This window comes from Misgurnus anguillicaudatus, chromosome 11, assembly GCF_027580225.2.
Source record: "Misgurnus anguillicaudatus chromosome 11, ASM2758022v2, whole genome shotgun sequence".
Classification (NCBI taxonomy): domain Eukaryota; kingdom Metazoa; phylum Chordata; class Actinopteri; order Cypriniformes; family Cobitidae; genus Misgurnus; species Misgurnus anguillicaudatus.
The window spans coordinates 20012261-20029654 of record NC_073347.2 but is presented as its reverse complement, the minus strand read 5'-3'; the positions used below and the strand labels follow the sequence as shown (position 1 = coordinate 20029654).

Sequence of the window (17394 nt, the reverse complement as noted above, 5' to 3'; positions counted from 1 at the left end):
TTAGACACTGCATTTTATGTACTTCTTTTAAAATGCATTTTAACCTCTGTAATGTAGAAAATGTAAAGAATTATTTGCAGCAGAGCGGTATTCTTCATGCCTGATAGATCCGCACAATAGCTACAATATTTATAGCTTCTCTCTGTGGAAAGAAGATTATAGCCATACCACATTACAGCAGTTCATCCTTGACATGTTTGACATACAGTCAAGCTGTATGTGTGTCTAAAAGCATTGCTATTAGTATTGCTTGTGGACAAAACTGTTGCATGTAACTCATCCCACACAGTTTATGCCAGTAAAGGTGTGCTTGTATTTTTTCTAGAAAGATCTGCCCTAAAAATGCCCTACTGTCTGTCTAGCATCACACAGGAAACACCTAGCAACCACTTAAACATGATCCAGAGATTTGCACAGGCATGCACCACGCACATACTCTTTAGTTTGTTGTGTGTTCCTCTCTGTGCTTAAATGTTCATCCAGAGCTCTCAGCTGTTCTAGAAAACCTGAGTTGGGGCAGATGTCCCTGTTCAACCTAACAGCGATGATGGCATCCGTGAGGGGGAGATCTTTGCAGATCATAAGGAAAGCCAAAACCAAAGCTCCAGAGCGACTGACTCCCATCGCGCAGTGGACCAACACCTTACCTGCAGCACAGAAAAAAACCCTCTTCATTTATTCTACAATTGAATATATTTACACATTACAATGACCGTTATTCCCTGCTGTCCTTGCACTGTTCCACTCTTGCTCGCCCTCTGCTTATTTTATATAACAGGCTTACAGATGTAATCAATTGGGAGGTCATGGAAGTCAGACTTGCCGTTTTGAGCGAGTGCAGATTTAATGAAGGATGCAGCAGAGCTGAAATACTGGCTTAAATCGAACTGTGGATGATCTGAAGCCTCTATTCCAAAATAAGTTATGGTCATGTCGGAGTAGAATCGAGCGCCTGTGTTGATGCGATGGGCACCGTCAGCACAGTTTACAATGTGCGTGATTCCCAAATCGGCTAGGAGTCGTTTATCACGTGCCGATGACCTAAAATGATCAACAAAAATGATTTGATTACATCATTTACGTACAGAAATGAAACTTTACAGGGACACTCCATTTTTTTGAAAATATGCTTATTTTCCAGCTCCCCTAGAGTTAAACATTTCATTTTTACCGTTTTGGAATTCGTTCGGCCGGTCTCTGGGTCTGGCGCTGGCACTTTTGGCGTGGCTTGGCACGGTCCATTGAATCTGATTAGACCATTAGCATCGCACCTAAAAAATAACCAAAGAGTTTTGATATTTTTCCTATTTAAAACTTGACTCTTCAATGATATTACGCAGCAGCCGAATATAGACCATTTCAAAAGATGTATACAACACTGGTCCAGAAGCACTTCCTGTTTCCTTGTTTTAACACTAGATAAACGTTGGGATAAAATTAACCAACAGAACATATAAACCTGAATTAACTGAAGTTAAACAAACATCTTAAAGATAATAATATATGTGAAATAAAAAAAAACTGTCACAAACTGTAACAGGAAGTGTTTCTGGACCAGTGTTGTTTACATCATTTGAACTGGTCTATAGTCCCCTTAGTAACTTTCAATGGCAGGGGACTATTTTCAGGCGGTGCGTAATATCATTGCGCCTCCTGCACCAGCAGCAGAGTCCTTGATTATTACGTCAGAATGAGAGTATAGTCCTAAGTCATATCTGTCTAAAAAATCACAACTTTTAATTTTCCGTCGGTCTTAGTACACGATGTAACTACAGAAGAGTCAGGTTTTAAAAAAGAAAAATATCGAAACTCTTTGGTTATTTTTTAGGTGCGATGCTAATGGTCTAATCAGATTCAATGGATTATGCTAAGCTATGCTAAAAGTGCTAGCGCCAGACCCGGAGATCAGCTGAATGGATTCCAAAAACGGTAAGAATCAAGTGCTTAACTCTAGGGGAGTTAGGAAAATTTGCATATTTTCAAAAAAAGTGTGGTGTCTCTTTAAAGGAGCACTATAAGTTGTGCAATACCTTGTGTGAATACAAAAAACTGTATAGTGTGAATATTAGCATTTTAATATTATGTTTTTTCTTAAGATATGTAGACACCCCATGATGCTTTGTTACTTACTCATCTCCTATATACAGGCCAGGCCATATGTGACTGACAGGTCCAAATCGTTGTCTGTTGGTCAGCAGCAGACTCATCAGGTCAGATATAGATGTCGTTGTGTATTCGGCTTGAAAGCGAAATGCCTGTTGAGTTGTTCTGTTCACAAAATGAATTAGAAATCCCTGGGATGAATGATAATGTTACAATTTTAGGTAATTCAGTGCACATGTTATGAGCCATGCATATTTGTCCCTGGAACCATTTATAATTAATGTTATTTAACATATTAGTCTGACCTTTCTGCTTTTGCAGTCATATTTCATTTCAATAGCCACCGATGGGAAATTCGAGGAAAATGAACGGATGGTCTCTTTTAAAAACCAAACACCACATAAATTCTGAGGTACATTGGGATTTATTTGATTGCAGCAAGACAACCTGCAGCCTTTCAGAAGGAACAATGTGGCGAAATTTCCACAGTTCCACTAGGACTGAGAAATGAAATGCTACATGCAACCATCTTGTTTGATCAATTACAGTACATGACAAATATCCATGGGTCACACTGCCAACGCATTTGAGCAGAAACTGTAAATATGTCCGAGCATATGATACTCATTAGACAGTCACTACAGGGGATCGACCCTTAAGACATTTAGCCATGCATGCCTCTTCCACCTTCCCATGATAAAGAGCAAGCCACAACCGTTTCATTTTACTCCAGTAAAATAGCAAAACATGCTCGCTGGCTCATTTTGAGGCAAGTTCAAAGTCTATCTCATCTGGAACGGATTTAAAAAAAACTGCCATTTATTTGTGACCCCGCTGCCCTTTAGAAGTTCTTTACTATTAATGGGGAAACCCTTCAGGTTTGGTTTCTGATACCCATTTTGCTGCTGCATTAAGAAGGATATTAGCAAATAACATCAGGCCCAATTCAACAAAGGAGGACTTCAAGGGACACGCTCTTGAAATGGGATTTAGCACGTTGTTACCAAGTTTTCAGTTACAATTTGTTCGCTTCCAGTTTTCTCTTCCTCTCACGGACAAGGCTCATGTCGAGGTGTCGAAGCTGGTTAAGAAAGCCGCGATTTGGAAAGATATCCCTGTGCTGGCGTACAGCTTTAATGGCCTCCATTAAAGTCAGATCTTCACAGATCATGAGGAAGGCCAACACCAGGGTGGATGAGCGACTCACTCCCATCAGACAGTGGACAAACACTTTTCCTGAAAAACAGAGCAGAATCAAAAGACGACGATGTTTAGGGGTTACGGATATAAGTTGAGGGGAGGATCGTACTACATTACATGGTACGTTGCTTATACCGTCAGTTAGACTTGCTGGTGTCCAATTAATGGAGACTATTTGAATGTTTGATAATATTAAAGGTCACATTCTTCCTGAACCCATTTTTTAAACCCTAGTTAGTGTAATGTTGCTGTAATAGCATAAATAATACCTGTAAAATGATAAAGCTCAAAGTTAACTGCCAGGCGATATATTTTCTTTAACAGAATTTGCCTTTCAAAGCCTACAGCGAACGGCCGGTTTGGACTACAGCCCTTTACTTCCTGCTTTAATGACATCACTAGAACAGTTCTTTGGCTAAACTCCGCCCACAGGAATACGTCAGTCGCCAGCCAAGCAAACGGCATGCTAAGCTGCTATCAAATACCAACACACTAAACAAACTACACAATCAATGTTACGTATTTCTTAAGGAGGGACTTCATAGAACAAGGAAGACATCAGCCCGTTTTGAGTACGGTGAAAACAGCGCTATACAGATAAGTAAACTGTGTGAAAAATACCATGTAAAAATACCAAGTGAACTGTGAAGTTCTGAATTGTGAAGTTATTACATGGCTCGTAATGCTCAATTCTGCCTCTTCAGAAAGCAAAATATGAGTTTGGGGTGTGATGTGTGTGACTCGGCTCGCCATGTCAAAATATGTGTTCGTTGAATCACGTGAACCTATTTGCATCGCTCGTCATGTCAAAATACGTGCCTGCTGCATATGCGTCAAAAGGGTTCATGATAAAAAAATGTCTCTTTTATCATAAATCTTTACGAAGTATCTGTAGCAGGCATGTATTTTGACATGATGCACGATGCAAATAGATTCACATGACACAACAAACACATATTTTGAGATGACGAACCACACACATGACACATTTGATGAGATTAGCATTCATGCCTTCTTGTAAAAGAAGTCACGAGCCGCCACTGTTGCCAGTCGCGACCTTTGCAGGTTTGTTATTCCCAGATAACAACTGCTCAAAACTAATAACACAGGTAACCGAATGCTCCATATAATTTTGAAAGGTACATTTTAATATTACACAAAAATTAAATATAAATATGTCTTTTATTAATAAATAAAACATTTTCCACATTTATGTTCAGGACTATTTGGGCGTGGCTAAAACAGTGGCTCGTGATGCAATGGAGCCACCAAGCATGGCAAGTAATGGCACCTTTCACGCAAGTGGGCATGGGTTCATTAGGTTCATTTGATATTTTTCCTATCTAAAACCTGACTCCTCCGCAGTTACATCGTGCACCAAGACCAACAGAAAACCAAAAGCTGCGCAATAATCAAGGTACCATGGCTGCAGCAGGCGCAATGACACCACGCAGCGCCTTTTTTTTTGGGCACTGGGTAATATCATTGCGCCTGCTTGAGCCATGTTACAGCAGCAAAGTCCTTGATTATTACGCCAGAATGAGAGTATAGTTCTTAGCCATATCTGCCTAGAAAATCACAACTTTCAACTTTCTGTCGGTCCCAGCACACAATGCAACCACAGAACAGCCACGCTTTAAATAGGAACAATATGGAAACTCTTTGGTCATTTTTAAGTGTGATGCTAATGGTCTAATCAGATTCAATGGATTATGCTAAGCTATGCTAAAAGTGGTACAGCCAGACCCGGAGATCGGCTGAATGGATTCCAGAACGGTAAAATCAAATGTTTAACTCTATGGGAGCTAGAAAATTTGCCTTTTTTCAAAAAAAAAGTGGAGTCCCTTTAAGGAACATTGTTTGTTTAAACCTCAGCTCACCATTTTTTGATAAAGCTGCTCGAATAAACCTTGCTACTGGATAGAAGAACACGCTCATCATGAAGTCTGAAGAATCATCAGCCTCCACTGCATAGTAATCTATAGACATATCTCTGTAAAAGCAAGGTCCGGTGTTGACGTGAGGAGGTCCACTGGCGGCATTCACAATGTGTGTGATCCCCATATTATACAGCATTGGCTTGTCTCGTGCCGCAACCCTGTGAACACGAGAAGTATTGTACACCTCTTAAGCTCTGATGGAGATTTCCATTTGAATAGAAAACCTAATACGCAACCTCATTGCCAATGTACACATTAGGCCACACTTGGTTGACATGTCCAGTTGGTTGTCTGTCAGCCAACAGGAAGTTCTCTAGTTCGGCAACAGATGGTACTTCATAGTCACACAACTGCTTGAGAGACATCCTAGACCTAAAAGAGACCCACACCTTATTTGTTTTGATAATAGATACATCAGCCTTTGCTGGGATGTATTTTGTCCATGCATGTGCAAGTGTGAAAAATAAATCAAGCGCTTTTGCAGCAATATTACACAGGAAGTGCCAAACACACATCACAGGGCACATTGCTGTTTATATTATCATGCTAATAGACCCAGCATGTAGTTTACATGCATTTCCATTTTTCTTTATTTTAAACCAGCCGAGCCCACCTGAGGACATCGCTTGTGAAATCTTCTGGTTGCTAAGAGGTTGAAAGCACATTGACACTTCACTCCAGCTCTTAACATCATTAAAGAGAATACTGAGGGCTTTTATGAAATATCATTCCACTTGGGATTCCTTGACTCCTTGTATTTACAGCTTCGGCATGGATAGGAAAACGTGCAGGTTAGCTTCCGTAAAACGTTGCACTATAAAATGTCTCTTCTTTTTCTGAACTTACATTTTGCAGCCAGTCTGTCTTTTTCGCTCTTCTCAGATTGTCTGATCTTCTCTCCTTGGTCAGGGACGCTGTCGACAGCCAGTCCACAGATATGTCTCTCGAGGCTGTTTCTTTTTTTAAATGGTGTATAATTATAAACCTCCCTGGATACAAAGAGCTCTTCCAGGTTTTAGTGGGCAGTCGAGTTTGCCTTTAGAAATCTTTCCCTTGACAATGATCTTAGTGTTTTGAGAGATTTCTCATCTTGAATGTGCAGGTATTCTGTTTATCTTGGCTACAGCCCAAATGATGCAGATGACCCTTGTGGTGCAGAGAAAGCAAGGGGTTGGTAGTTGCTAATGTATGCGTATATCTTTATCGTAAGTCATTGTGTAGGATAGTCCACATAATCTCGAGGGGTCTCACGTGAAGTTAGCTGTTTAGGTTAAACACTCACAAATCCAGATGTTCCTTTAGGGGCGGGTTTTTGATAAATGGGGCAATTTTTGTACATATTGACTAACTGGAGCATATCAGATACCTCTATCATAGATATCATCATCATCTTCTATTCACTCCTGAAATGCTTTGGTAAATGTGTATAACAGGAGAGTTGTTCTTTCAGTGCCAGTAAAATAAGCTTTGAGCCTCATAGTAATTACAGCTTTATGAAGCTAATAAAAAGGAATTAATGGCCTGAGTGTGAAAGGCGCGTACACCTGTTCCTTCTTAAGATCTACTTATTATGTGCTATTATTGTAACCTCACACATTAAAGAATCACAGTAACTCACAGCAGATTTTAATATGGACTTAGTTTTGTATTTAAAGTACTTGTTATGGGGATAACAGCAGCATTGTCTTACAAGGACTTGGTTTATGTGATTGATGTTTCCCCAGATGAAAATGTTATCGCTCAGATGTTTCTCTTTCATAGCTCAGGAGATCCTCTTGAGTTTTCAGTTGTGTAAAATCAGTTTTAGGTGTTTCTCTTGAGACCGCATTGTTAAAATGCATTAACAGTATGGAGCTGTTAGTTAAATTATCAGGAATTCTGTAAATATGGGTTTGAGTTCACGTTAGTGTTGTGGTACTGGAGAGCGGTCTCGGTCAGATTTAATGGTGTCTGGATTTTATTTCAATACCAGTCAAGACCACAACTGGAACTACACCAAATTGCTGGTGCATTGTCTGATTTATGTGTTAGTTAACATGTGATTGGATTTAGAACTTCTGGGTTTAAAAGCAATCATTGACATTTCTTGTTTGATATCTTTTGTGCTGGTAAGGGATGTATGGAGAATAATCCAAAAAGAAATCTGTCAACAAAATTTGATACAAAGCACCACAATATCCAAGATGTAATTCCAACCATTTTTACGCAGTGTGAAAAGCACAGCCCATTTCCATAACAAACACCACTGAATATATATATGAAGAGTTTAGTTGCAAACGAGATAACCACCGTTTTTTTAATTGTTCTGAATTCTCTATTTTTGGTTGTGTATTCCAATTAATTTTAATTAAACTTAAAAAATACAGCTAAATAGCACCATAAAACAAAATAATAACATGATAACATAATAATAAACATATTTTGACAAAAATGTTAAAAAATTGATTTATCTCGTTTTGCAACGAAACTCTTCATTTGTCAAAAAAAAAAAAATATATATATATATATATATATATATATATATATATATATATATATATATAATATAAAGTAATTATATTTATTAATTATGAATAAATGTATTTATCATAGTGTTGGGGGTAACGCATTACAAGTTACACGCACTACGTAATAATATTAGTTTTCTGAAGTAACAAGTAAAGTAACGCACTACTTTATAAATGTACACATTAATATTTGAGTTACTTTTTTGTTTAATTAATTCAATTTAAATATAAAATAATGTACTGAATTAAACTGAACATATTAACGTAAAATGATGCACTCTGTGCGCCTGAGCGGTAACAGTTTGAGTCAGAAACAAAGATGGCAGGCCAGATCTTGACATTTTTGCGATCATAAAAAACACCTGCAAGGCCTGAAAGAGATCAAGCCTCAGCCAAGAAAGAAAAAGTTACTTAAAAGTAACAAGCATTACTTTCCATGAAAAGTTTTGGGGGAGTAACCTAATATTGTAATGCATTACTTTTAAAAGTAACTTTCCCCAACACATATAAATATAGTGCTAGGCAAAGATTAATCGTGATTAATCATATACAAAATAAAAGTGATTTTTTTTGCATAATATGTGTGTGTACTGTAATTATTTACCACACACACACATACATATATTCATTTCAGATTTTATTTAATTTATATATCATATAGAATATATAAATAAATATATATACACATGTAAATGCTTCTTAAATACATACATGAATGTGTGTTTTATATATACATAGTAATTACACACAGCACACACTTGTATATTATGCAAAAAAAATCAATTTAATTTTGTATGCGATTATATATATATAAAATCTAGCAATTTAGGGGTCACAATGTACCCCAGCCATCACTGGACTTTGGACCTGTATAGTAGAGTTCATATCCTGATTCCAAATGTGTACATACCTAATGGTATATATTAATTGATTGATTGATTGATTGATTGATTGATTGATACTTTATTTATCCCGAAGGAAATTTAAGACATCCTGTAGCTCTGACAACACAATTCCACATATCACACATACAATACAAATAATTCAAAATATTTAAAAATATTAAAAAACATTAAAGAAACATTTATCTATATATGTACACAAATATAAGAAAGGACCTTTTTAAAGGGTACTGCCCCAGTGACAGTTGAGGTACAAATTTTGACCAACAGTATATGCTGTTGAAAATCCAGCTCACAAATCATTCCTGATAGCAATTTCTTCTTTCAAGTGTCTTTATTGTCGTGGAGGCTTCCTAAAATTCAAATAAATAGCATGGCAACATATATTTTTTCAACTAAGCTTTTCAAAAAATCCTTTCTTCAAAGTAACTTCCACGGGTATATGTTGCTTCTACTGTAGGCTGATTTGTTTATTTCCATCCATGTTCAGATATCTAAGGCTTGACAGTTTTCCTTGAGAAAACACTGACACGGTGTAATCATTTACAGATACATCTGCTATCCAGAGTGCTTGTGTGACAGTAATGCGGTGATCAGTGTCACCCTCTCACAGTCACATCAGGAGAGAGGACTTGGCTTGAGCCCATGCAGAGCTGCTTTCTTCATTCTCTGAGAGAGACGCACTCGGCTTAGCTGTGTCTGTTTTCCATGTCACTTCTCAACCGCTTCCGTGATTTATCAACATAAAGTGTATGCCAAGCGGCTAATCAGGAAGCAAAGTAGTGTCTTAATTGAATGTTCCCTGAAAGCAATGTGTGTCTGGGGACTCGTGTGGGCCTGGCTTCCTCTGACTGCACAGCTGCAGGTCAAGCTGTCAGGGTGGCTAAAGGAGCCGGTCTGGGGGAATTAGTTTCTCTGCTCGAGGTTTGTGTGGGTTCATGTTATTCTATTACAGTCTTGGTGGGTGAGGTGAGGGGTCTCTCAAACATATCCGCATGATTAAATGCCATTGGCAAGGTGACAGAGAACAGATGTAAACGTATGATGTATTCATCAATATAGGAGCTGTTAACAGAATGTGGTAGAACTTTACAAAATAGACCAATATGGTGTAATAAAGGAAAACAGACAAAAAAACTAAATTACTATGGGAAAAACAGGATCTTAATTTCTCTGATACAATGATCACAGAAAACCCAGTGTTGCAGGAATGTTGTTCATAATACAATACTGCACCCTGGTGGGATGACTCAGAAGCACAAGAGAAGATTAAAGTGCACCTATTTCATTGCTAAAACACTGTTATTTTGTGTATTTGGTAAAATACAATGTGTTCGCATGGTTTATGGTTAAAAAACACATTATTTTCCACATACCGTACCTTTTTGTAGCTCCAAATATGCAGTACTGTGCAAAAGTCTTAGACACCACCACCAGACTTGTTGTTTTAGAAGTTTTAATGTCCATCAATATTTATTTTTCAATCTTTTTTATTAAGACACAAACAGAAAATACAGGAAATATGTACAAAAAAAATTTAAATTAAATTTTTAGGACTAAATGTCTTCTTTAGGTATCGTCGGTTTTTAGTGTGACCTCAATTGGCACTAAACACATCTTGAGCGTTTTTGAGCAGAATGAAGTAAAAAGACTAATTTCTTTAAAATTAGAAATTAGGATTTAATTTTATTTAAGTTTAAGAGATCCTGCAGTTTTCTGCTATTGCTCAAGTGGAAGGGGAGTTTACCCTAAATAATTGACACATCAGTTTTTTAATACTATATACAGATTTCCTGTATTTTTTGGATGTTTTCTATTAAAGAGAGTGAGAAACAATTATATGAACAAATCTAATTTGGCATGGCGGCCTTAGACTTTTGCACAGTACTGTACTGCTTTCCTCAAATGCCTTGATTTTGTACAAAACTCACCTATATGAAAAGCGCTGTGTCCCTGATTGTCCAGCTAATCTGTACGCTGTGATTTTCCTGAATACCTCTGACATCAGCCATAAATGTGATGCCCCTTACCATGTTTGAAAGATTCGCTCACAATGCAATGCTGACAGGCAAACTAATGCACACTTAAACACCAAAGGAAATGTAAAATTGTGAATCGAAGAATAGTTGCTCTTTAAATTTCCAAATATAAGGCCTAGTCTTGTATTAATCTAAACCCTGTCTGGGAAACTGCCACTATACTGTATTTATAGTGTATCACCAAGGACCACAGTTTCAGCAAAAATCTACTTTACAGATCTCCTCAAGAAAACCTACAGCTTGAATGACCTGAGGGTGAAACTCTTGGGTGTATTATCCATTTAAGTGCATAAAATTGTGCCCTAGACACATCATTTCCTACCTTGCATGCCTGGCCCAGAAAGCCACTTAAAATCAAATATTTGATCCATACCACTTACACTGTGTATCACTGGATTGTTCTTAATAGCACCGCTTTATATGCTAACACTGCATAATTAAACTTTCATCTTGGCAACACATTTCACATGCTGTCTCATCACACAAGGGATTAGAGAATGTAGGGGAAATGTTTATAATACCCTATTAGACAGTGTATTTCCAATTAGGATTATTGCATTCGAGCCAATTTGGTGACTAAAAAGCCTATGACCTCATTCAAGCAGTTCACCTTCTGTTTTTTTGCTGTTCGAATACAGGTTTTGCAGAAGCATATTCAGGCTTGATTTCCATGAACTTTTCTGCTATTTACAAATACAATGTTTTATACATCTATTTCAGGCCTTGTTCGGATATCACAGTAAAAATTAAAACTTACTTTAAAATGCAGTTTATTTGACAACTTGTTTTGTCCGAGTCATGTGTATGTGAATCCAGTAGTAAAGATGTTACAATTTCAAAAACAACACAGACAGTAACAAATCCACAACTGATCATCCGGCTTGGTAGTTCATTTCACTCAAATGAATGTAATGTTTACAATACATTAGACAAAACTGTTGATGTAACGTACAATTTTCCAAAATGCTGTATTACAGAAATGTCTGTGAAGCACAAAGCTGAATGAAACACATTATTCTGCTATTAAAACAAAAAGGCTGCAGTAAAACATCACATCAAAGCGTGAAACAAGACTTTCAGGATTATATCAACAGAAAGGTGTTGTGTTTGGCCTATAAGTTCTCCAAATCTGCTTGCCAAAAACAAGGTAAAAGACATATTGCTGACAGTGAGTGTTTTCTTAGTATGCAAAAACTCTGCTTATTCCTAAACCACAATTTAATACTGCCTAGTTTGGTATTCTGTGTTGAATACTGACTTCTCTGTTAAATAATATAAATAATATATAACACATGAGCTTCAGTACATACTGCTGCAACTTGAATATATTATACAAACAATTACAAAAATCAGTGCTCACCTTTATTTATATTACAATTTAGAAAATCACTAATGTTAAAATGGCTCTGCAACAATATCATATGTCAAAGTGTCACATGCTTTAAAATTTAGTCAATATTAAAACCTTAGATTAATATTAAAATGATCATTTAAATTTCAATATTAAAGTGTTTTTACAGTTAAATTATCAGTTTTTATAACAACTTTATGAATGTTTGGCAAAGTACAAAGACGGTCTATACATACAATACACCTGAAAGGCACACATGGTGTGGGGGTCATTTGTGACTATGAAACAATACATATATCATCATAAATAACGTAAACATACATGTGGTTACCTTTTATATACAATGAATTCATGGCCATTTGTGTGAATGACATCTGTATGTTTTGACTGTCAGAGAATGGGACATAGCATTCGCTTTCTCTGTAACTGAATGTCCAAGTCCAGGAGAAGGCTCAAAAAGTTCCTGTTTGGATAAATTGCTCGCCTCAGTACCACTGTTTGGATGGCAGTACGGAGAGTAAGACGCTGCCGCAACATGAGGTATGCTAGAACCAAAGTAGCCGACCGACTCATTCCCATGATGCAGTGAACAAGCACCTTACCTGTGGATAAAACACATAGACTGCATTTATATACATATTTTTTTATTTAAACATTGTTTTCCTTTAAATATGGATACAGTAACAGTTTTATAAAGCATCTATTAAGGCAATCTGTTTATCCTGTTTAGAGAGATATTTAAAGAAATAGTGACACAGAAATTATTATTTTTATGTGGTACTCAACCCAAGATATTTTTACAGAATGTTATTTACATTACATATGGTGATTTGATTTAGCAAACAGTACATCAAACAAAATGACTGGGGTTTACCGGTCGGGTCTCTAATTCCTTGTATGTTTGAAGCATCATATCTGTAGAGTTGGGGGTGTTTTTCTGTATTTAAAATTGTGGCTAAAATTCCCATTTGTTGCAACAGAAAATCATTTTAGAGAATGAGTAAAGCAGTGCTTCTCTAATTTAAGTAACTGTTGAATGGATGTTTTTAAAAGAGATGTATCATTTATTTTAATGTCACATTAAAGGTGGGATGATGTTATTTAAAATAATGTTTGGATAAACAGAGGCACTTATGTCTTTACTATTTGTATTAATCACAATTTTTAGTTGCAAAGTGAACATGAAAGCTCTCTCTGTAATGCATTTGAATGGACTCTTTGCAAAAACATTTATAAGTCACTTACCATTCTTTTTCCTCAAAGCTTTGTGGATGAAATCAGAAGCGTGTTTAAAGTGCACACTAAGGTCAAATGATGAAGAGTCTTCTGCTGGGATCCCATAATATACAATTGAATTGCCATAATAGCTTTGGTCCCCGATGCTTCCTTGCTTAGAATGGGCAGCGTTTAACACATGAGTGATACCCATTTTCTTTAAAGCATTTCTATTTTGAGCAATTGCCCTATAAAAAAAGCCAAAGAAATGTTATGCAACTACAGTGATAACTACAGATTTGATTTTAATAAAATGATGCACAGTAATGTCCCATATACAGTAGTTTAAGAGTTTATTCTCAAAGTGTATTACAATACAGAATAGAAAATAAGAATACAAAAAAATTAAATAAGGATTCTTTACAACATGCTATTAACATCATTCATGCTGGACTTACACATTTCCGATGTATAGATTTGGCCACACCTCATCGACTTGAGTTAGTTCAACTTTACATGTGTCTAGAATATTCTCCAATTCTTTAATAGCCAGGAGTCCGTGTTTATTCTTCTGAGCTGCCATTATTCGTAGTTGACCCTGACTGAACAAAGATTAGCCTATATAGGAGTAGTTGTTTATCTGCTGTCTTCCTGAAGGTTCGGCACACAACCAGTTCGGCACGGCGTGATCCAAACAAACAGGTGCTCTCTTTATGACGCTACTTGGTCACCCGATGCCGCTGAACATCTCACACACAAAATAAATCGTCTTTACTCCTCCAGGGGGCGCACGGTGGCCCTGGAAGCTAATCTTCCATTTAGTCGCATTCAAATATTCTCACATTTTTATTTTATTGAAGATTTGCTTGCAACAAATATAACTATAGACCATTTCAAAAGATGTAAACAACACTGGTCCAGAAGCACTTCCTGTTTCAGTTTTTTAACACTAGATAAACGTTGGGATAAAATACAACCAACAGAACATATAGAACTGAATCAAAAAGTTAAACAAACATCTTAAAGATAATGATATATGTGAAATAATTAAAAACAAACTGAAACAGGAAGTTTTTCTGGACCAGTAGTGTTTACATTTTTTTAAATGGTCTATATAAAATTGATACCTACTTGACATGCAAATAAAAATCCATAAAGACGATACATAATAAGACTTAAAGAAAATGCCGTCTCCAGTTTGTAATTGGTTCTTCCTTATCAGCGAGGAAAACTGTTACATGTATCACGTGACGTTTCGGACCTCTGCAGCAGCAGCAGCAGCGGTCTAAACAGAAGGGCGTGTTTGACTTAATGTGGCTCTGCACAGACCAATCGGCTCATGACATCGAAGTACCGCGAGAGGTATTCGAAAGCTGTGTTCTCGCGGTACGTGATGTCATACACCGACATGTCTGCGCACCACCAAATGAAGTCAAACACGCCTGAAAAGTTGTATTTACCACTGTATTAAAAGTAAATGGCGAAGAAGTGAAATTGTTGTTGAGTAATTGTTGTTCACACCCACAGTTTGTGAATCCTAGGCCGCTAACACCCGCCTATTTTTAGATCATTGTTTTATGTTAAGTGTCAATCTAGACACTTATTTTCAATTGTAGAACATAGTGGTCTGTTGACGCTTGAAAATGATTCATTCGATGACGAAAGGACCGGAACAATAAATGAGAATTGTGTTTGGGTGAGCATGCCTCTTTGGGGCATTGTGCGCACTGAGGAGAAAGGAAACAATGATTGCCATTCATCAGCTTTAATGACATTTGCATACTTTAACACGTTAGGTTCAAGACGTTTTATGTAATACAGTGAGTGTAATGGATTTCTTGTTTTACTTAAATAGGCTAGATTAATAGAAGATATATGGCTAATAATGTAAAGAGTAATTATTTATTATTTTTATGATAGTACAAAATGTACTCTGGAAAAGAGAGTACTTTGATATAATGAAAAGCTGTTAGATTATTTATATTTATTTTGAAATGACAGAAACTGTTTTTAATTTATAAAATCGATTTTTGCTGATTGTATAATTTATCGTTGAGTGTTATCAACTGCTTCAGAAATCCTCTGTTTGGGAAAACCCATCTTCTTTCTTTCACTTTCAGGATTGCATCCACTAGAGAGTGATTGCAATGTATCATTAAGTAAGCTAAGACCAGAGCTGCTGAACGGCTCACTCCCATTGCACAATGAACAAACACTTTAGCTGGTGGGAAAAGATACTTTGATAAACACAGTGAACTGTGAAACTGTATAACAAATAATAACACAATATCCAAAATCCAAGCTAATGAAATATTCAGAGCCTATAGGTGAATTACCAATGTAACTGTTAGTTTGTATTCAATAATTATTACGTTTATTTTTTCAAAATCAATGTGATTTATGATAAATAGTGGTCATGTTTTACATACTTCCAGTTGTGGTGAGAGCTTCATGAATGTAGTGTGCTGAAGGGTAGAAAAATGGTGATATATCAAATGTTGGCAGGTCATTGGCTGGCACACCATAGTACTTCACTGTTGTCCCATAAAAATCATCAGTTCCTTTGCAACACATTTTACCATGTGCAGCATTTAAAACATGGGTGATACCCAATCTCCATAGGCCATACCTATCATGAGACATGTACATGTTTAAAAAACAATGACGCATAGTAAAAGATCACATTTTCTTTTTATTGATGCATATCAAAAGTCCCACAGAAATGTACTTACATGTCCCCAAGAAACAAATTAGGCCACACTTCATCAACGTGGTTACAGGATAACTGACCCCCATGTAATATATCCTCCAGTTGTTCGACAGAGAGAGTTTCATTTATGTTTACTTTACCAGAATCTACACTCTCCATTTAACACAAGCTGTGGGCAGATATGGCCTTTAATGAAAAACTGCACCAGTATATGAGTGACACGGCCAGGTGTCAAACGTCTGCATTAACGCTCTTGTTCCAGTAGATGTCACACTCCGGTGCCATACACCGGAGCCCTTTCTTTCAAATGAAGTTTTTTATGCTCTTGTGGTTTGGGAACCAAACCCCCTGGTCATAGCGTTTTGAATTCAGGTATTTATTATTTTTCACATTGCTGAAAATCATACTTTAAATAAGGGAAAAACAGTACAGCTATCACTTAGATGCTTTTATGGTGAAATTGCTGGGTGACATTTTCTTGTCAACTATAAGACTTTTTTTAAATCATAAAACAATGCACTGTGACTTTCTGCACAATAATAGAAAATAAATAACTCAAAATACACAATTTCTAGGGTTCCCATTTTTTGCCCAAACCACAAAATGTTTATGATTTATTAAAAATGATTAAATTATTGTTGGAAGTTGAAGTTATATGTGGGAGGAGATAGAACAATATCGCATTTACATGAAATTTACATGTATTTATTCAGCAGACCCTTTTATGCAAAGTGACTTACAAATGACAATGCATTTAACATTCTGGCTAATTGCATAATGCTGTCAATCATTCTGTTATGCACTGGTAGGTTGGTTGACTGACTGAGTGAATTTTAAGCAGTGTTTCTGAACCAGGGGAACAGTGCCCACTAGGGGGCCTCATCAAACTTCCAAGGGGGGCTTTTCTCTGATGAATCCTCTTTCTGATTGTTGGGGTTTCCTGGAAAAAGCTTGTCTCTAGAAGGAAAGGTGAGCGCAACTATTAGTCCTGTATCATGCCAACAGTAAAGCATCCTGAGACCATTTCTGTGTGGGGTTGCTTCTCTGCCAAGGGAGTGTGCTCACAATTTTGCCTATAAGAACACAGCCATGAATAAAGAATGGTATGAAAGTAACAACTTCTCCCAAATATCCAAGAACAGTTTGGTGACAAACAATCCCAACTAAGTTACGTGGCTTAGGGAGCAAAACATCGAAATGCTCAGGAAACTCTCCAAACCTTAATCCCAAAGAAAATTTGTCAATCCTTAAAGGGGCCATGGCATGAAAATCTGACTTTTTTCATGTTTAACTGCTATAATTGGGTCCCCAGTGCTTCTATCAACCTAGAAAATGTGAGAAAGATGAACCCAGTAAATTAGTTTTGGTAAACCATTCTCTACAAGCACATGAGAAAAAAGGCGTTGAAATTTGGCTCTCCTTATGAT

The 17394-nt window shown here is 36.7% G+C and overlaps 3 protein-coding genes across 6 annotated transcripts; all 3 read right to left on the bottom strand.

Annotated features, from left to right (window-relative positions):
• Positions 1-6324, bottom strand: LOC129416332 (uncharacterized). Of its 3 annotated transcripts, XM_055170627.2 has the most exons (8): positions 6090-6324; positions 5857-6007; positions 5481-5615; positions 5184-5401; positions 3123-3339; positions 2131-2268; positions 824-1041; positions 1-647 (listed from the first exon to the last, which is right to left on the bottom strand). In XM_055170627.2, the coding sequence occupies exons 3-8, from the start codon at positions 5606-5608 to the stop codon at positions 391-393; spliced, it is 1176 nt and encodes a 391-aa protein (XP_055026602.2). In that variant the 5' UTR covers positions 5609-5615; positions 5857-6007; positions 6090-6324; the 3' UTR covers positions 1-390. The 3 variants fall into 3 exon arrangements, with proteins under 3 accessions (XP_055026602.2, XP_073729353.1, XP_055026601.2); XM_073873252.1 differs by lacking the exon at positions 5857-6007 and having other exon boundaries at positions 5481-5609; XM_055170626.2 differs by lacking the exon at positions 5857-6007 and having other exon boundaries at positions 6090-6322.
• A 6061-nt stretch (positions 6325-12385) lies between these two features.
• LOC129416334 (dual specificity protein phosphatase 13A) lies at positions 12386-14026 on the bottom strand. The gene is made up of 3 exons (XM_055170629.2): positions 13716-14026; positions 13288-13505; positions 12386-12644 (listed from the first exon to the last, which is right to left on the bottom strand). The coding sequence occupies exons 1-3, from the start codon at positions 13838-13840 to the stop codon at positions 12433-12435; spliced, it is 555 nt and encodes a 184-aa protein (XP_055026604.1). The 5' UTR covers positions 13841-14026; the 3' UTR covers positions 12386-12432.
• Positions 14027-15006: 980 nt separating this feature from the next.
• On the bottom strand, positions 15007-16317 carry LOC129416333 (dual specificity protein phosphatase 13A). Of its 2 annotated transcripts, none has more exons than XM_073873253.1 (3): positions 15994-16317; positions 15687-15908; positions 15007-15478 (listed from the first exon to the last, which is right to left on the bottom strand). In XM_073873253.1, exons 1-3 carry the CDS (start codon positions 16124-16126, stop codon positions 15273-15275), a joined length of 561 nt encoding a protein of 186 aa, XP_073729354.1. In that variant the 5' UTR covers positions 16127-16317; the 3' UTR covers positions 15007-15272. The 2 variants fall into 2 exon arrangements, with proteins under 2 accessions (XP_073729354.1, XP_073729355.1); XM_073873254.1 differs by having other exon boundaries at positions 15687-15886; positions 15990-16316.
• Between the last annotated feature and the right edge of the window lie 1077 nt (positions 16318-17394).